We start from the raw sequence: 21,503 nt of genomic DNA on the forward strand, positions 1-21,503 counted from the left end.
CAATGAGATTTGCCAATAACACATGATTTGCAAAAGACAAAGGTATTTTTATTTACTAAACCAAGTTTACATTGATTGAGAACAAGCTTCAGTACATGTAAATTTGGATGGCCTGGCCTAGTGTGCCAAAGAGTACTAGAACTAGAAGACAACAGCAGGAGCTGGAACATCAACAGAGGTGACAGTAGCCAGGAAATGTACAGGGACAGAATGTACATCAGCCTTATTCTTGCAAGGGGAAACAGCAGAATCAGAAGAATCGTGCAGCCTTAGATGAGGAAAGGAATAGAGACAATTGGATCCAACAGCACCTTGAAGCAAAATTTCATGAGTCTCCTAAAATTTGACCAGACACAAATGAGGATGAAACTCAAAGTATACTGAATTGTCTTTAGCAAACTGACTCACACTCGACAGGTTTTTAGTAATGGCAGGAACATGGAGTAAATTATTAAGTTTAAAGGAGACTTGAGAATTAAAGGGAGAGATGATCGATGAAGAACCAGAACCCTTAATTTGCAAAACTTGACCATTACCAATGTAGATCTGGTCAGGACCATCAAAGTGTGAAAACTGAGTGATGTTTTGAACTGCACCAGTAACATGATTCGAGGCACCTGAGTCTGGGATCCAAGTTGTGTTGGCTTCAGCAGAAGAACCTTGAGAGGTGGAATCAGTGATCATAGCACTAGGAGCAGCAGATTTGTAACTAGGATTCGTCCAAATGTTGGAACTTTTGAAATTGACAGGTTGCTGTGTTGTTGGATCATACAACACCATAGAATCTGGTGGTTGATAGGATTCATCAGCTCAGAAATGGAAAACATTAGCAGTATGACCAAATTTTAAACAGATTTGTCGCTGAAAGTTTGCAAAGCGACCACCGCGACCACGGCCACTGCAATCAGAGGCACCACCGTGTTCCAAGACACTACCACTGCCGTGACTAACACTGGAGGCTCCATAGCCACCACGACTGCCAGAGGAGCCACCGCGAGTTCCAGAACCACCGTGCGACGCGTAATTGACCCTCGGAAAGGACTGCTGACAAAACTGATTGTTGAGAGACTCAAAGGAAAGAAGTTGAGCCTCAACTTCATTGACCGGAGGCGTTTTGAAATTTCCTTCAATAACAGCAATGACCAGCGCATATTCTTGTGGAAGATTGACAAGAATCACATCAACATACTCCTCATGCTTCACCAGAATGCCAACGCTGGCGAGTTCATCTGCTATGCTCTTGATCTGCGAAAGGTACTCGCACATGGATTTTCCATCAAGTTGAACCGAGCAAAGGTCGGGGCAAAGTTGATGCACACGAACCTTCATCTGCAGTTGGAAGTACTCATGAATCGTCTCCCACACCTCGTAGGAGTGAGTCGCACTGAGGGCACGCGATAAAACGGACTTTGACAAGGTTGATTCAAGCCATGTCTAGAGAGTTTGGTCTTGAACCTCCCACGCCTTAAATGCAAGATTGACGTGATCGGAAGCACGATCATCATTGTTGAGGTAGCGCAGAGGAATCTGCGGATTGACAACGAAGTGCTGAAACTTGTGCGACTTGATAACAGGTTCAACCTGTTGCTTCTAATGAAGATAATTCAAATCATCGAGACGCTCAGTGAGTGAGTTTGGAAAGGATTGCGAAGCAGATGCAGTGGAATTCACCATTGAAGGAGCTTCGATTAGGAAGCAAGAAGAAGAAGAAGAACTAGGGATTCGAAAAAAAAATCAGAGAGAAACAGGATTGTTTGCTCTAGATACCATATTAGGAGAGGCTAAACAGAATTCAAATGAATGGTGGAGCTCATTATGATTACTCAAATTATAATTGGGGTACAAGCTATCCTTATGTAGAAGGAAGCTACAGCTGTACTGTACAGCTGTTATATTCTAACAAACTAACAAATATCCTAAAAAACTAATTATGAAATTACTTTTCTTTATATTTATACATATAGTGTATTTACATACACCGATACGTTTGTGTCTCTTTTTGGATGGATGGACTCAAGGTCATACAAACTACAAACTGAAAAAAGTTCAGTATGACCTGATAGAGCAGGATGCAATGTATGTTTTTTGTTCCAAAACTAACTTCTTTTTCATTATGTTCACACAACATATATACATTACCAGCAATAAATACCAAACATGGAAGGTACGCCATCAATGACAATCAACAGATATTAGATGTTGACAGATTCAAACACCCAATAGAAGCAAGAATACCTGTTTTACATGTTCAAGTAGGTGAACTGCAAACTGAGAAGCTCTCAATTGAATTTTTGCACACAAATCAAGAACTGTATCTCTCTTGAAACTATCAGAGATTTCACAAATTCGTAAAACTCGGGTTGGACCCTCGGCATATATTTCATACCCCACTTTTGTCATTTCCAGGCCATTATGCTCACTGAATCCCATCATCTGATCTCTTGATCTTTTGTCTAAAAGCAAACGTGGAGCCAATACCCTTTGTTGCCCAAGTTTGTGAAAAGGTTTCCATGCTCGCACCTTATCCAACTTAATCTCTCGTAATTGAAGGCTATCTACAACAGAAATCAATAGTGCTATTAGATTTTAACATAAACCACTCTACCACTGCCTGCATCAGACTTTAGATCCACCTACTAACTAAAACGTTAGAGGGCTTAACAATACAACAAAACAATGCAATCATAGCAAACCTTAATTTTCTTAACAATATAACAACACCATGCAATCATCTTCAGGGGGGAGAATAGTAGAAGACTTAACAAAATACCTTCAAATTGATGAGTCAAACATGTTAAATAATGGAACAAGTCCTGTGAATAATGAAAATTTTAGTGCCAGTCTTGTACCACGTAATGAAAATTCTACAATTCATGACTTGGTATAAGCCTATGAGAATATTGGTCCTAATCCATATCTTCAAGTTGTTGTGCGGATTGTCTCAGTCATCATGCTTCCAATAGTGGGACCCTAGTGTGGGCTTTATTTCAGCAATCACAAGTTGTTCACCTTGGGGACAAGATGAAACTTTAGGGGGAGGAGTATTTGATAGAACTGGTATCAAAAACAGTAAGGAAATTGAAATTTTATTGAATGAATAATAGGGGAATATCTCCCTGTGAGAATGATGCAATCCTCTTTATGTTTCAAGAGGTCTGGCCCCACTCCTCACAACTTTATAACTCAAAAGTCACCCTAAACTGTTTACAGTTATTCCTATGTATAGGCATGTAGTTGACAGTTTATAACCAAAACCCACTCTTAATGGACCTAATCAGTTGCAGACCATTCCCCTTCTTTCACTGACTAAATGGCATCTATCACATAATCACCTAAATCAGTAATGTATTTAATTAAATAACCCGAAATAATTAAAAATGAATCCCAACACATGAATAGTCTTATGTCTAACACCCCCCCCCCCCCCAACAGCAGTCCTTTGGTCTTCAACTAGACAATGCACAGACATCAATGATTTCAACGAATGGCTAGACAACATCGAAGTCATTGAGCCACCATGCATAGGAAGTAAATTCACATGGTTCAGGCCTAACGGGACAGCCAGAAGTAAACTAGACAGAACATTCATCTCCTCAGAATGACTCTCTAAATGGCCAGACAGCTCGCAATTTATCCTGCAAAGAAACTTCTCGGATCACTGTCCTGTGCTATTCAAATCCAAAATCTCTGACTGGGGGCCCAAACCTTTCAGAGTATTGGACTGTTGGCTCAAGGATAAGTCATTTGAGAAGATAATCAAGGAAACTTGGTCAAATTCACAACAAAGTGGCTGGGGTGGATATGTCCTTAAACAGAAAATCAAACAGTTGAAGGAAAGAATGAAGCTGTGGAATAAGGAGCAGTTCGGAAACACACTCACCAATATGCAGAAAATCGAGGCTGAACTAAATAAATTAGAAAGCGATACAGCAGACCGACAGCTGACCTCCCAGGAAAGCATGAAGAGAAAGAACTTGCAGCAGGACCTATGGACAGCAGCCCAGAAACATGAATCTCTAATGAGACAAAAAGCAAGGTCTCGATGGATTAAAGAAGGAGATCGTAACTCCCGATACTTCCATATGCTGATAAATTCCCACCGCAGCACCAACACACTAAATGGAGTGCTTATTAATGGCTCGTGGGTAGAGGAACCAAACAGGGTGAAGGAAGAAGTTCGAAGCTTTTTTCAGCAAAGGTACCAAGAACCAATGCAATCAAGACCAGTTCTGAATGGTGTAACTTTCAACAGTATTGGGCAACATGAAAACAACTTGCTGGTGGAAATCTTCACCGAGGAAGAAATAAGGAGAGGGGTATGGGATTGTGGAAATGAAAAGAGCCCAAGCCCGGATGGGCTCAATTTCAAGTTCATAAAACATTTCTGGCAGACCATGAAAGCTGATATCCTGCGCTTCCTATGCGAATTCCATGCTCATGGCAGCTTTCCAAGAGGAGGCAATGCCTCTTTCATTGCTTTGATCCCCAAGGTGCAGGACCCACAACATTTGAACAGCTTCAGGCCTATTTCGCTTATAGGTAGTGTCTATAAGATAGTGGCTAAGGTGCTTGCAAACAGATTAAAAAAGATTATGCCAACAATTATAGATGACAGACAATCCGCCTTCATAGCTGGAAGACACTTACTACATAGTGCAGTAATTGCTAATGAAGCGGTGGATGAAGCAAGGAAGAAGAAAAAGCCATGCCTAATATTTAAAGTGGATTTTGAGAGGGCCTACGACTCGGTATCGTGGAATTTTCTTTTCTATGTCCTAAGGAGGATGGGTTTTTGTGATAAATGGATTCGATGGGTGGAAGGTTGCCTTAAATCAGCCTCCATATCGGTGCTAGTTAATGGCAGCCCAACACCTGAATTTGCCCCACAAAAAGGGCTTAGACAGGGTGACCCCCTAGCCCCCCTCCTATTCAATATAGCTGTGGAGGCCCTCACTGGACTCATGAGGGAAGCAATTAAAAAGAAGCTGTTCACTGAATTTCTGGTGGGATCAAATAAGGTACCTATTAGCATCCTTCAATATGCTGATGATACCTTATTCATTGGAGAGGCTTCCATGCAGAATGTCAAGACTATAAAATCCATTCTCAGAGTGTTTGAACTAGCATCCGGACATAAAATAAATTACGCAAAGAGCAGTTTTGGGACTGTGGGAAAGTCACAACAGTGGACAATGCAAGCTGCCAAGTACTTGAACTGCAAAATTCTGTCTCTACCTTTCACATATTTGGGTATTCCAATAGGGGCTAATCCAAGACGTAGCCAGCTGTGGGATCCGATCCTTAGAAAGAGTGAGAGAAAATTAGCTAGGTGGAAACAAAAATACCTATCCTTCGGGGGGCGAGTGACTCTTATAAGATCAACCCTAACATCTATTCCAATCTATTTTCTCTCTTTTTTCAGGATTCCTACTAAAGTGGCGGCTAAGCTGACTCAAATCCAGAGGAGGTTCTTATGGGGTGGAGGGCTGGATCAAAAGAAAATTGCGTGGGTCAAATGAGTATTCTCCCCCATTCCAAGGCAGAATTACATGCAGCACACGCTTATCTTCAAAGGAAAGCATCTGCAGGCTAGGTGGAAATGTTGGTGGGTGGCGTTGACCTGGTCAATATGGCAGCATCGAAACCGGATTGTGTTCCTAAACGAGGCTTTTAATGGATCCAAGCTAATGGATGAGGCTATTTTCCTGGTTTGGTCTTGGTTTAGACAGCTGGAGAAAGGATTTGTACAGCCCTACAACTATTGGTCTAGCAATTTATCAACAGCATTTTTTGAATAGGGTAGCAGTGCAGGGTTATTGTATTCCCTTTTGATTGGCACCTGATTCGTAGGACCTATGGTTCTGCTAGCTGGCTGCTGTATACCTTGTATTTTTAGTACCTCTGGTACTCACAATTATTAATACAAATTATAATTTTGCTGACCAAAAAAAAAAAAAAAAAAATGGGAAACCATTTGCCTACCAAAAGAAAAAGGTGGATTGGGCATAAAAGATATCACAACCTTTAACAGAGCGCTGTTGGGGAAATGGAGATGGACTATGATGCAGCAAAGTTCAGATCTTTGGGCTAAAATTCTGGATTCAAAATACGGAGGGTGGCGATCTCTAGTTGATGGCAGAAGCTCAAGCAATGGGTCCTTATGGTGGAAGGATTTAATGGAGGTCACACATGAACACCAGCTAAACAACATAATCCAACAACAAACAATTTGGAAGGTGGGGTGTGGTGACAAAGCTAGATTTTGGGAGGATAATTGGGCTGGTGATGGGGAGATGCTAATGACAAAGTATCCAAGGCTTTACCAAATATCCAGCCAGCAACACCAAACTGTTCAACAAATGGGGAGACATACCGACACAGCATGGGAATGGAATTTTAGATGGAGAAGGCCTTTATTTGATTGTGAAATTGAGGCAGCTACCAAATTTCTAGAAGATACAACACAGATTCATATTCATCCACATTTAACAGATTGCTGGAAATGGAGGGCAGATCCTAATGGACAATACACAACAAGGAGCGCCTACCTTTTGATGCAAGGAGAAGCAACTGAGGAAATTAATGATGGAGTGTTCACGGAGCTGTGGAAATTACAAATCCCACCAAAAGCAGCTATTTTTGCATGGAGATTGATTAAAGACAGATTGCCAACCAAGCTTAATCTAAGAAGAAGACAAATACAGCTAAGTGACTATCTATGCCCTTTCTGCAGGAATATGGAAGAGGATGCTTCCCATTTATTCTTCAACTGCCCAAAAACACAACCCTTGTGGTGGGAATCCCTCTCCTGGATAAACACATTGGGAGCTATGCCAGCCAATCCGAGGTAGCACTTCATTCAACATCCAAATGGTTTACTTGGGAAGAAACAATTCAGCAGATGGAAAGTTTGGTGGGTTGCCTTGAATCTCACAATTTGGCGACACAGAAATCAGCTCATTTTCTCCAATGAACCATTCAATGGCAGCAAGCTGATGGAGGAAGCAGTGTTTTTAGTATGGTCCTGGTTCAGACAGTTGGAGAAAGGGTTCACAGAGCATTATAATTGTTGGTCTAGCAACCTATCAGCTGCTTTTTGTAACTAGGATAGATGGGCTGGTTTTAAATATTGTAGTTATACACCTAGCTTAGCTTTAATGGTGGACTAAACACCATCTCTGTCTCTATATGTATTCTTAGTACCCCTGGTACTCCCCTTATATATATATAAATATTACTTTTGCCGATCAAAAAAAAAAACTAGACAATGCACAGTATCATCCTACCTTCTGCAGAAATTCAACTTCTGTATAAAACAGACAACAAGGATGAAAGTCTAGACTGCATGGCTATCATTGTAAGTGTATACGAGTAACTAACTCTTGTAGTCAGTTGACAGTTAGCTTTAGTTAGTCTTCAGTTACAACTTAATTTCAGCAGTATAAATACTGCTCTTCTAGGAGATCTCAGTGGCTTTTGTAGTATTTTCTAAGGTCAATATACAAATCCCTTTTCTCCTCTCTAGAGTTTCTACAATCATGAACCAAGTATCCCAAAAGTTTCATTGGGGGAAAAACACGAGTGGTTTATAACCAATAGTTTCTTATCTAATTCACTTTAAGTTGTATCGCTAATATTTTTTGTTCAGGAAAGCACAAAACAAGAATCACAATTTGGTAATCATGGTCAGAACTAAAAAAATCCAACTTAGGAACATTAAACATTTTAGTGGTTAATGTACTAATCTCGTGCCAATTTAATCAGTTAAATGGTCAATATTCATTAATTGGAATTTTTTTTACCAACATTTATTAAATTTTAACTTTCCCAATCATAAGCACCACTCCAGCATTAGCTATACTGAGATTCATTTAAAGAAAGAGTCTATAGCCAGGTTCAAATGACAACCGTTGATGCGGATAACCAGCCTCCGAGGAAGGGTTAGATCATCCCAGACATAATCAGCACTACATGCAGGTCCAAGAACCTCTGGCTCCAACAAACCCTGGAAATTTCTCAAATGAGGTGATGGGAAAAAGGGAAACGATTAAATGAAAATACCAAAAAGACAGAATTTTATGCAACCTTTTGATAGTAAGTTATTGATAGACTATGCAAACAATTCTCAATTCGATAAGGCAGACTCGTATTTGGTGGCTTGTAGAACCTTGAGACAAGAGTAGAACCTTCTTCCACCACATGCACAGCTGCAAATTGTGTCATTTTGTTGTCTGATATTGTATCTTCATTAGTCTGTTTTCTGAATTTCAGGAAAAAATGTCCTAGTGAGGCTATACAGACTGGCCCAGACCATCCCAATCCAGCCTCATTTAATTGAATCTGAATATATAACAAGGAATTGTCACTTTTACTTCTGTGCTTTCTGATAAAATGCTCAAATAAACTGAACTCTCTTGTGTTTTTAAATCCTTCTTTCAGCTGTAGTGGCATTCTCTGTTTGCTGTTAATGGAGATAACACCTGCCACCTCATCCTTCACAGACAACTAAAATCACTTACTGAAGACACATACACGTGCACATATAAACTACTACATACATAATGCATACCTGAAAATAGCATTGGCGTATGGTGATACATTCTTCATATTCATTGCAAACAACATACCGTGGAACCAAAGTCACCATTTGTGATGGCACAACAATTTCTCCTGAAGAAGGACCTATAGAAACTCCAAGCTTTGTCACAGATTTAATCCCAGATCCCTCTTCTTTCTCAAAGCTTATTTCTGTAAGGCCTGATAAAGAACCCAAGTCAAGCAGTGCCTCAGATGTATGGTTGTCCAGCAATTTCATTAGCACTCTTTCAGATCTGGAAACAGGGAAAAATAAAGAGTATAATAAAACAGGAAAATCTAGGTTGCATTGTATAACAATAAATCAGTAAGAAACAGAGAATAACTCATCTTACTTCAAGAACCATGAGCTAATTGACTTTGGAGGCAAACATAAGCCTAGTGCTGAAGGAATGCTCGGATTTAAATTCTCCAACTCAATTCTGCATATGGAGAGCCAAAGGATATGTCAAGAATGGATAGACATGCAACTAATGCTTATATTAATTGTCTAAAAGTGTGGAAATACCTGGATAAAGGTGACCTTTTAGTTTCAAGAACATAAATTGGGAAGTCTGTGTCATTCTTCATGGAATACGATGTAAAAATTACAGCCTGCATGCAGCCCACAGATTCACAAGAAACTAGAGTAACTGTACCAACCTATATATAGAAATTCACCAGATATATATTCTGCAGAATGAAAACAAAGGCTAGGATAACAACCTCTAATACACCCCTGCTTCCACGGTACAATCTCAAGGTTGCGGAAAATTTTCCTCCATCAAAGTCCAAATTTATATCCAGATGATGGACATCATTGTTCTTCTTCAGAAACTTCTTCACACAGTCCCCACTATTTACCAGCTTGGAACTTGAATTAGAAGTTAAAGTAACAGTGAAGTATATAACTTCTGGATTGGCATAAAAGTCAACTGTTGAACCACATGATATGACTGCCTGCTTTCCAATTTTGTCATATCCATCCAGATTCGACTGATCTTCAGCATAATTAACATTAAGAATTAATTCAGAATTAAAAGAAATACATTCTTTAATGCAATTATTTCTATACCTGTTTCACTTAGAATGACATCTATCTGGGAATGCAGCAAATTGGTCATCCGTACAGTAGGAAGAAGATATATTTCTTTCTGCTCTAGCACTGAAACTGTTGGATTCTCATTTTTAAATGCAACAGCAGACTTTTCAGGTGCAACAGGGATATCTCTAGCAACTGTCTGAATGAGAAAATGCATATTGGCAACACTCACCCCCTCAGACTTAATGGTGCAATGTGCTGTGCTAAAGGAACACTTAACTGATTTTGCAAATAATGCCTTGCGAACTCTGTAGTTTAATTTATTAAATATTCCAGAAAGACGGACAGCTTTTCCACCTTTAATATAATCCGACCATTCCAAAGAAAGAGAACTTTCAGAATTAATTAGTTCCTCTGTTATTTTGGGTCTAAATGAAAATAAGAAGTTACCTGAAAAGTAATCATTAAACTACATTAACTCAGGATAAAGGTTAAATGATGCAACCAAGTCTTGGAGGAAAAATAATGACAGATCCCTCAGAAGAAAATTCAGCCACATACACTATCATATTAACCAGGATAGAAGAGCTACCAATACCAAGAGCAGCCACATACAGTATCATTTTCATGTTCTACGTAGTAAAATAATGCATTAGAATAGTAAATGGATAGCATAACATCCAAAAAATATTATTATAACTTCTAAGGGATAGCAGTCAATAAAAGCAATAGCAGTCAATAAAAGTACATGTAGATGAAAGTGTATACCAACACTTAGAGAAATTAAAGCCCTCTTTACTCCCCCAGAGAAGTTTATGGCATCAAACATAGCCATCGAATCATCAATAGAATCGCCTGGTCTTAACAAAAGAGATGCAAACTCATCTTCCTTTGGTTCAAGCCGCTGGAATTGAAGTTCCATTGAAAATCCAGTTCCATTATGTATTCTAATCAAAGGAGAAACCTCAACTGACAAACCAACCTGATTAAAAAAATAAAATCATTAAAACTTACAGATATAGATGAGGCAATCTATCTCTATCACGTAAATTATACACACATATAAAGACAGGCACACAATTATTTTTACTTTTCAGTGACATTGCAGATACCTCTGAATTTCTAGAAATGTTAACCACAAACATTGGCCCAGGGAAAGTCGTTGAACCTGTTCAATGAATAATGAAAACAATAAGAACAGTCTTTTCCGATTTTGCATGATCTCAAATATGCACACCAATAAATAAACCACAAATATAAAGAGCATAAAACATCCTAAACCACTCTTAGAATTGTAAGTTTGGGACAAGCTCAACCCTACAAAAATAGCTTGTAAGGTGAGGGTTGTCCCTACTTATATATTTTAATTTGGCCATATCTCTAGTCTATGTGGGACTAAACCACTAAACCACCACCCTCAAGGTTGCACTTCAGGCAACCCCCAAAGAGGCCGCAACTATGGCGGGCTAAGAGGTGTCCGCAATTAAGACGGCTTTTCCAACACTCCACTTCACGCCTAGGACTTCCATCCCAGAGCATGCCAAATGCAAGTAGCCCAACAATGGATCTAGGATAAACTTTGATACCATCTTAGAATTATGGGTTTAGGCCTAACTCAACCCTACAAAACCAGCTTGTGAGGTGAGGGTTGCCCCCCAATTACATATTTTAAGTTGGCCATATCTCTAGTCGATGTGGGACTAAACCACCACCCTCAAGGTTGTACTTCAGGCAACCCTCAAAGAGGAAACAACTAAAGCAAGCAGGCTACGGGGTGTCCAAAATAAGACGGCTTTTCCAACAACCACTCAACACCTCCTACCATGGTAAAGAAACTTCATAGCAATGAATGAGTATGAAATATATTGTTTATCAATAATTTGCCATCATGTCAGATAATTCCATTTATATTGCATGTCACAAATAATTCAAGAAGATAAGGTAACAAAATTAATATTTCAATGAAGGCAGCATACTGCATACGAAATGTAGTTCAAATACTTTGGTGGCTAGAAACAACATTGCCATAGTAAAAAAGTGTCTTTAAATAATTTTACTGTAGACCATTTTAGATAATGTCAGTTTAACAATAATGCATGGGAAAGAAAATAGTTATGAAAAACCTTCTGTAGACATAATTCGAGTTCTCCAAGCAAGAGTTTGTGTTCGTGAAAGTAAGAGATGATTAGAAGAAGTTGCAAAAGAACCAAAATCAGTAAGTTGGATAGAAATAGAAGTTGCTTCTGAAGCTTGATGTTTGAAATCAGAGATCCTCCTGTCACATAAAAATCACAAATTCACGATAATAAAAAACACAGGCATCCAACAATAAATATTTTTTTTCTCGTCAATAACAAATATGAATAAGCAATAACTTAATTACATGGCATGAATCATTGCTTAAAATAGAAGAGAGGAGTACAAAAGAGAAAGGAAAGATGGATCCTTCGAAAACATTATCATAACATCAGATAAGCACAAAATATGAACACAATTTTATCAAGAGCTGCCATTCAATAAAGCATCAACCTCAATGAAGCCAAAAATCAAGATATTGGATCAAATAGTCAAATTTCCAACCAAAATCAAATGATTGTGAAATAATACTAAAAAAATTAATCAGGAATATGTATGAAAATAGCAATTAAATAAGTGTGGAAATGAAATTTCTTTTCTTTGCCAGAGCCTACACTCTCCAGCATAAGAAAAGGGTTGTTTGATATTTGACAATAAGTCATATACATGGAAATGAATAACAATTGCATACCTTAATAAAATGGAGGCAGACTGTTTTCTGGGTATTGTTATACTTTGCTGATCAAAGTGAACAACAAGATTTAAGCCTGACTGATTTTCCACCTGCCATCTAGCAATTATTATTAGTTGATCATAATGATACCAATTGCACTATTAATTTAGTAGAGCTTAAAACATTAGCTTATTTGATTTAAGGTAAACAAGATATAGACAATGAGAAGATTAAACAAAATGAGATTAAGCAAAAATGGAAAATGAGAGAAGGACCATCAAATAGGTCCTTTTGTTTCTTTATAATGGTAAGAACACATTGATGCACTAGTTTTAGAACCTTGCAGCAGTTAGCCTGAATGATGGAGCTTCGCAGTGAATAAGGACCAGATAGGTTCAGTATCCCAATCACAAAGAGAAGCACATCCAATGAATTCTCATTTAGGTAAACGTCCATCTGTCCAGGTGATCAATAATTTTAAGAAAATAGTGATACAATGCTAAATGAAAATAAAGAACCAAAAAAACAGATATAACTCTAACAACCTCTTTCATTCTGCAGAAGAAATTAACAGGCACAGCATGAGATCTATACTCTGAAAGCTGGGCTTGAATATTAGATCGGTAAAAAATGCAAATTTCAACAGGATGGAGAAGTTCTCCCCTATAATTTAAAAATAAAATAATATCATGAATGTAGTTCAATTGAAACATGTTAAAAAGTAAGTGTACAGGAGTGGACATTTCAAATGGGAATTTAGACTAACCATAAGTTTCTTTCAGCATCAAAATAATGTGCTACTGCACTTGACGTGCTTATGACCCTGGATTTTGTTGCTAAAGTTTGTATAATAAGTTGTGTATTGTTGATGAACAAGCAAATGAGAGGGAAAAGATATTCTGTATCTGAAAGTTCATGAACGATATTCAGAGAAATTTTTTCAATTCTTATATCAATACAAGGATGTTTCCCACCCTGCCACGAAGTACTTTCTTCATCTGTGCGCAGAGTAGTTTGTGGAGCCATTCTAGGATAGCTGGCTGTCTCTGAAACGCCATAAGCAGCAGTAATATCATTAAAAACTTTGAACTTGATTGGACTTCCAGGCTTCCTGACAAACTCTAGAGCACCATCAACAAAAGCAATAGCAGAGTCATTCTTTTTGTTCACAAGGTAGAAAGTTCTCTTCATTGATTGATTGCTAGCCTCTGAGTCAGTGATTCCTACATAGTTTTCACCTTGAGGAGGATAAACTCTCCACAGTGCACATCCTCCATCATTAGTACAAGAGATGTCAACAAAACATGATCCTGGTTGAAAATTTAATCTTAACGGCACACCCATATCATTCTTAGCAAACAATGATATAAAGGAAAACCACAAAACCGTTGACTTCCACCTTCTTTGGGGACAATGTTTGACCTGAAGAAAAGCAATAGTGTTAACCTAATAACTCCCTTGTAAATTGTATTTGTAATTTATTTATCTCTGTAATCTTCATGCATATAAATTAAAAACATACTGCTGGATAAGCACACTAAAGTCAGAAAAATTCTTATTTCTCATTTATCACAAACACAAACTTCCACAACTTAACAAAAATCACACCTACAACAACTAAAAGTATTACTGATTTGATAAGTGAGTAATTAAGATAGTCTAAATCAAACTCCAATAAAACTATAACAGTTTGATTCTTCTAAAATGAGAAAATAAGGGTGTACCCCTCCCTCCCCCCCCCCCCCCCCCCCCAAAAAAAAAAAAAAAAACTCCAATGCTTTGCTAATTGCTAAGACCGTAAAATTACTTTATTTTCTAAAAACAGATAATTAGGAGTTTAACAAGGATGTCAAGAATATATTACTGAATGGAGAGGGACATCTGCAAAATTTGCAGCAATTGAGAGATAGAGCCAAAGATAGAACAGTGATTAAAAAAATAAAATAAAATAGAAAGGAAGATAAGCTAGACATATTTCATACCATGAAAAGAGCCCTTTCTCCTACAAGTGAATAATGCATGACACCGCCTAAACTGAAATTCTTTTCTTCACCTTCAACTGTAAAATACATGTGTTGGTTGACATCTTGAATAGCAACAATTGCCCCTACACAAGATCATAGCTAATTACAACTGAAATTTTGCAATAGATTACAGACAGATAGCATATAGCTAGAGTTGGAATACCATCAGGAATCATTGCTTCCAAACTATTGTCAACTTCATGGCTAGTAGACCAATGATTTCTCTCCAAATTTTTTATTGTATTCTGACTAGATATCCCAGAGAGTGTGGAGTACAGTAACAAAATTGTCTGGCATATCAGCATAGCAAAACATAAGTTAGAACAAATGCAACATAACTTTAGTAGCTGTACATGCAGGAAAAGAAAACAATAATAAAAGACTGTCATATTTGATTAAAAAACAAAGCAGCAGGGGCAACTATTGACTATTATAATAAATTAGTAATACTATTAAAGTTCACCTGAATTTCAGATACAGAAAGTGTCATATCAAAACCTGAAAGAGAACCAATGCCAAACCAACACCGAGACAAATGCATAGTACCATTATCTGGCCTCTCCAGTGACATGAAAGCTCTTAAATTTTTCAAAATTTGGTTTTGATGACTTAACTGAACAGGAACAATGTTTTTTGAACTACTTGCTTCACTAACTGAGTTCAATGCACCAAAGTTCTGAAATCCTGAAATAGGATCTGCTGAAGTAAGCTGAGATGACAAATCTTTTGATGAAACAGAAGAAAAATGAGGAATTGCTGTTTCATCTTCCACCCTCCCTTGCATAATTTGAGATAGGATTGATAAACGAGAAAGGTCAATTGTTAATTTCCTCCCAGTAGTTGCCAATTCAAAATTCAGATGAATGTCAACCTCTACCATAATTTCTTGGATACCACCTGCAGTAGTGAACTGTATTATATTTGGAAAAGAAAAAAAAAATCCAAGTTACACTACAAAACTAGAGAAGAGATTATTTACCAGATTCGTTTTCAAGAGCTAAAACAAAAACAAAGTCAGACAAAGATAACTGAAATGCATCCGGCAATCTACGTGAAGCTTGTTGAGATGTACTAGCAGTCCCTTGATCAATCACATCATCTAAAGTATTGTTTCCATCCTCATCCTTCTTGGTGCCTTTATTAGGTTGTCGTGCATCAGAAGTGAGATTGCCAATACAATGAAGATATGAAGAATAGTTATCAATGGCCATTGCCAAAGATGTTGTTTCAAGAAAAATGAATCCACCCTGATCAATAACATTTATAATTTAGTATGATAAGATGTAAATTTTAAATTCCGGGATGTTCAACAAAAACAGCTTCATCTGTAAAATTGATAAACTCACTGAGATTCAATTTGTAAAAGGCACAAAAAATAGATGCAGGAACATGTTTGAGAGATTATTAATCCCTTTCTAGCTCCTTAAATAATTACCTGGACCTTCCAGGATATCATATGAAACTCTCCACCAATTGAAAGCAAAGAATGAAGCTTATTCAATTTATGTGCTTCAATCAGATCACTCTTCAGTGAACATCTCCCTATGAAGATATTAGTTATTGCAACATCTATTAGTAACCAGTGACTAGCTGAAGCTGGCATGCTGATATTTGTAGGAGATCCCATTTTTATAACTGATTGGGAAGATTGATTACTTAACCTTTCAGAGGCTGTCAAATTAGTTTCTCGTACTGAGTAAGATGTATTGCCATTAGCATTAAAACCACCAAATGTTTTGCTTGCAGTTCCTGAAGATGAGGTATTTTGAATACCACTCAAGCATAAAGTAAACAAGCAACCCAAAATAGATATTTCATGTAAACAATTAATAGAACGCAATAGTAAATTTTCAAGTACAATATGATCAATGTTGTATCCAACTGAGTTCTTGAATTCAAAAACAGAAGACAGAATTCTTGATAAATCAGTCAGGAGATCCATTTTCCCTTCTTCACAAGATATTACAATAGTTGTTTGCTGAACAGAAATCCATATTCCACAGCCAGGCAACTTATGTACATCCATTTTGTTTTCAGTTAAAGAGTGAAACTTTGTGGTAGAACTCTCCAAATTATCACTTGTCCTAGAATTATGAAGAACAATCTCCATAGAGTTGAATCTGCAGGTCAGATTAATAAAAAAAGGGCAGACATTATTCTTCAGTAAAGCTCCTCGGGTAATTGCCTCACTGCTATCAGGTGCTACAAACAGTGATTGTTGAATAATTTCAGGATGTATGAAATCAGCATTGCCAAAGCTACTAAACAAACAAGATACCACAGAAGACAAACTTGCAACCGCCTGTCAACAGGGAAAAGATCCTTTAATCATGACTTTGTAATATACATACATAAATTAGAATAGAACTGCATCTATTAAATCTACAGTTGCAAAATAAATGAGAGTACTTAGTGTACTCAGTGTTAGGTTACTGTATGTCCTCATGTATATTAGTGTTGAGCTGAGTCGGCACTGCTAGAGTTTGTTAACTGACAAGCTTGCAGCTCAAGCTATAGTTGTATATTTGAGTTTTTTTAACTCATTTAACAGAAAATCAATAGTCAGAATTACTTTCACTTTCAATATTTTCATTCTCTGAATTATCATAATAACCATATAGGTTGTGTTTGTTTCAAGGTATCAAAAATGATTCCCAGGAAAGTCCACTTGGGAATATCACATTTCCATGTTTGGTACAAGTTTTGAAAAAGCATTCCCAGAAATTGTTGATTCCCATGAAAATTGAACATGCATATTTGCCTTCCTTCTTATTCCCAAGGTGAAAGGTAGGTATCTAACATTCCCATAAGAATGGAAGTTATTTTCTACAATAACTACATATCCCCACTTCCATCTTCCACTTTTATTTTTTCAATTTTCCAATTAAACAATTTAAAAATAAATTAATAGATGTCAACCAAACATATTTTTGGGAATAATATTCCTAGGCATAATATTCCTGGAAATGTAATATTATACCTTGAAACAAATGCCTCCATAGTCTTAAAAAAACCACTAGTTGTCCCAGTCCTGCACTAGCTGTATCATAATTGTTGAAAAGTACGGCTGGTTGTTTGTAGTTACCCTATTTTTAGACTAGTTTAAGGAAAGTAAGTATATTGCTTAGCCTATATAATGTAATGTCTGGTACAGTTTCAATATCCAGAAATAATATCAAGAAATTATTCATTCAAGTTGGCGTGTCACTCCTGATCTAGGAGCCTCTTTTCCACTGTTCCAGCCTCCATAGTAGGTCCCTGTGTGCCCTACCTATCACTGTAGACAACTTATCCAAATTTCCAATTTCACATTTGTCCTGTTCACATCCAGCCTTCATTAAAGAATCTGCGTATGGCGGATCTAAGATGGGTGTTGAGATCGTGCCTTTGTGAGGTTGTCAAAGTAGTTTTAGTTTGAATAAGTCAAATTTATCATTTTGCTGTTATGGATAAGCTAGTTTCTGATTTGAAGTTAGTTTCTTATATTATTTTCCCATTATCAGTAGCAGTTCCTAAAATCAAGGAGCATGATCTTTTATTCAGTTATTTCAATGCATTTAAATATGGAGTCCTATTCAATCCCATTGCCTTTTCTATTTGCTATCTTTCTTTATTCAAAATTAACCAACAATGGGCAGCCACAGAAGAGAGAGGAGAACACACAGCAAAAAGAAATATAGAAGGCTCTACATACCATGTTAAAACTGAGATATTAGTGGAAGAAAAAAATATAATTTGGGTGAATTGTTCAGTGTCAAAGCACTGGACTGATATCGTATATTACACAAAATGTTAATTATGTACAGAAATGAACAATAATGTATCTAGAAAACAGAAACAGATCTGGGAACTATAGTATACAGCAAATAATGAACCTAGAACTCATAACACTGTAATCTGAACCTATTTCTACAACTATTAACTTTCAATTACATTCAATTAGCCTGGACTTTATTTTCTGCTGTCCCATTCTTTTTCTTCCTAACATAGACTCTCTTAATTGCTGGCCCGCAGTGCTATCAGGCAACTGGAGCGTCTAATGAGTAGAACAGGTGTACGGATGCTGGAGATCAAATGGGACCAACAGTGAAATGAACAGAGGCCGAGAAGATGCATGGATCTCACACTAGGATCTCTATGAGCGTGGAGAGGCATGGAGTTTTTCTTGCCAGCAAGGCTCTAGGCACTAGTAGGCAGTGACCAGTTTCAGGTGGCTCTAACAGAGGGTGGCCTTCCACTAACAGTAGGGACACAAGACACCTAAGCTACTGCACATAATGCAAGATGCACAAAGAAAGCACAAAGTAATCCAGGAATAAGGCATGCCTAAGGCACACAGCACATTGAATAGAAAAGAATGACAACTACACAGCAGGAGCAGAAACCTACAGACTGTAGAGCTCTGACACCAACTAGAAAGAAAATTTTCAGAACATTACTTTTCAGTCATTACTCATTACCGGGAAAAGGGGATTCAAATTATATAGACTTACACTCATAATTACTTGCCTAGAATAGAGCCATATTAAAGGCAACAAATCTGTCCTAACCTAATAAAAGACAGAAAATAACAAATATGTACAATATAAAAACAAAAATAATGAAATAATGGACAAAACAATAAATATAATAATGAGGAATGTTAGCAACACTCTCTATTATTGACTGAAATTTATTGGAAATCACTAATTTTAGTGGGTCCTACTTCTAAATAAGGAGAGAGATTCATTAAATGAGAAGTGTGACCCACCGAAATTGATGATTTCCGACAAATTTCATCCAATATTGGAAAAAATCCAAGTCCCACATTGGCTAGAGATAAGGCCAACATAAAGTATATAAGTGGGGGGAAACCCTCACCTTTTGAACTAGCTTTTGGGGTTGAGTTAGGCTCAAACCCACATTCTAAGATCCAATAATAGAGTGAGTGTTAAAAAATAAAAAGAGGGTGACAGAGAGTGTCGTCGGCAAATCCATTTAATAACAACTTAACATCTAACTTTTATAATTACCCAACAAAACACTGAACCTAAACAATAGATCTCAACCTCTCTTCTGGCATAAGTTAAATATTTTGATTATATAAAAAATTGAAATCGAATATTTTGACACCAACTCTAACTGCTTTTATACAGATCACTTATTATTAGATAAATAAGAAGCAACATTAGAAATATCAAATACCTCTCTCTGACAATTAATTTATTCATGTTCCTGACCAACTATACTACACAACAAAACAATAAGCATCATTTGACTTAAATGGGTAGAAAAGATAATCACCTTATAGATCATAGACACCTCATCCAAAAATGACAAAACAGTGAATCCTTCAGCTGTTATGTCAGAAGCCACTGAAAAGGCAGACACAGTTGTGCTCAAGGAATAAATGTAATCCCTGCAATATCAAAATAATCATAAAAGTTCATAATCAGTCACAATCACAAGGAAGAAGCTTATAAAATAACACATTTTTTAAATATGGATAAGAAACACAGGAGAGCCCCGGATTTTCTTACTCCCGATATTCTATTACTCTAACATAGTAGCAAATTGACCATTCAAGATACTTCCTATATTTCACCTAGAGGACAAGGTGAAACATTTGAAGAGGTGTATTGTTAACAGCTCACCAATAAGGGAAGTTTATGTTAGGAAGAATTTTTTTTTTTTTATCAGCAAAAATAAGTATGTATTATATATAAAATAGTAAGACAGTACAAGTTGTACTGATATATGTACAGCTCAGCCATACTAGTCAATACATCAAACTATGGTGTCCTAATATGGACCAGCTGAAGTACATATTAGTGTACCAGAGTCCAGTAACTAATAATACAGCTGAGAAACCAACAAAAACAAAAAATTAGTTAGCATCACCCTCCCCCTATACAAAAAAACAGCCTTAATGTTGCTGGACCAGTAATGCAAAGGTATATTGAAGTTTCTCTCAAAAAAATTTAGCCACAGCCAGGTAAAAAATAGAGCTTGTAGAGGAGGAACTCCCAGCTCACTGAGTCATGCTTTCTCATAGTCTACTTTAAAGACTAAGCATCTCTTCTTACATCTCCTTGCTTCATCAATAGCCTCATTAGCAGTAACAACACTCTGGAAGAAGTGTCTGCCCTCTATGAATGCACTTTGTCGCTCATTAATAATTTCAGGCAACACTTTCTTAAGCCTAGATTATAGGATCTTGGCAACGATCTTGTAAATACACCCTACGAGCGAAATAGGTTTGTAGACCTATTGGATCCTACACCTTAGGAATCAAGGCTATAAACGAGGCATTGTTTCCCCTTGGGAAAATTTCATTAGCATGAAATTCCCCAAGGAAGGGCATAACATCCATCTTCATAATGTCCCTGAATTCCTTGATGAACTTGAAATCCAGACCATCTGGTCCCAGACTTTTCGTGTTGCCAAATTCCCAAACAGCAGCCTTGACCTCCTCCTCCTCCTCAAATGGAGCAACCAGATGAGAGTTGTCTTGCAGGCTAATCGACTTAAATTCAACCCCATCAAGATTTGGCCTATCATCTGTGGATTCCATGAATCTACTCTAAAAGAAACTGTTTCACCTCCTCTTTAACCTATGCCAATCCCCCCCCCCCCCCCCACCCTCACACCTCTTAGCATATTATGATGTCACTTCCAGTTTACTAAAAGGTGATAATATCTGGAATTACAATCCCCCTCTTTAAGCCACCTTCTGGCCTTCTATCTCATAATGGACTCCTTTGAGTGAGCAATCTGCCATAATTCGCCTTGTAGCTATTTTCTCATAATCATTTCTTCCTCTAAAAGGGTAGCAGATTCACGATTTTGGCCCCCAGTCAACATTATTGATCTTTAGGAGAACCGGACAGTGGTCTGAAAAGTTCCGATCCATAATATATTGCGCGCTCCCTTGCCATTTTGCAAACCAGGCATGTGAAACCAATATCCTATCTAACCTGTTTTTCGCCACTCCATTTGGCCTATACCGTGTGAAATCACGTCCAACACATGGCACATCTTCCACTTCAAGCTCCTTCAACCACGCAGTGAATTCCCTCATCACCCCACTGCCTTGATCTCTTTGACTGGCCCCAACACGTTCAGAATTTTTGCA

At 37.4% G+C, this 21,503-nt stretch overlaps 1 protein-coding gene across 1 annotated transcript in view; it reads right to left on the reverse strand.

Moving 5' to 3' along the window:
• LOC100818143 (uncharacterized) overlaps positions 1 to 21,503 on the reverse strand; it is a 41,563-nt gene that overhangs the window by 13,118 nt on the left and 6,942 nt on the right. Inside the window, 21 exon segments of the mRNA XM_041010512.1 lie at positions 2,236 to 2,555; positions 7,909 to 8,005; positions 8,086 to 8,493; positions 8,570 to 8,831; positions 8,931 to 9,017; positions 9,104 to 9,189; positions 9,301 to 9,575; positions 9,650 to 10,066; positions 10,385 to 10,598; positions 10,729 to 10,784; positions 11,740 to 11,891; positions 12,384 to 12,475; positions 12,705 to 12,821; positions 12,911 to 13,028; positions 13,132 to 13,787; positions 14,348 to 14,472; positions 14,553 to 14,679; positions 14,853 to 15,286; positions 15,369 to 15,636; positions 15,825 to 16,691; positions 19,673 to 19,787. Of these exon segments, the coding sequence (XP_040866446.1) occupies positions 2,236 to 2,555; positions 7,909 to 8,005; positions 8,086 to 8,493; positions 8,570 to 8,831; positions 8,931 to 9,017; positions 9,104 to 9,189; positions 9,301 to 9,575; positions 9,650 to 10,066; positions 10,385 to 10,598; positions 10,729 to 10,784; positions 11,740 to 11,891; positions 12,384 to 12,475; positions 12,705 to 12,821; positions 12,911 to 13,028; positions 13,132 to 13,787; positions 14,348 to 14,472; positions 14,553 to 14,679; positions 14,853 to 15,286; positions 15,369 to 15,636; positions 15,825 to 16,691; positions 19,673 to 19,787 (5,293 nt within the window).

The sequence above is a fragment of the Glycine max genome, chromosome 16 (assembly GCF_000004515.6).
Source record: "Glycine max cultivar Williams 82 chromosome 16, Glycine_max_v4.0, whole genome shotgun sequence".
Classification (NCBI taxonomy): Eukaryota; Viridiplantae; Streptophyta; class Magnoliopsida; order Fabales; family Fabaceae; genus Glycine; species Glycine max.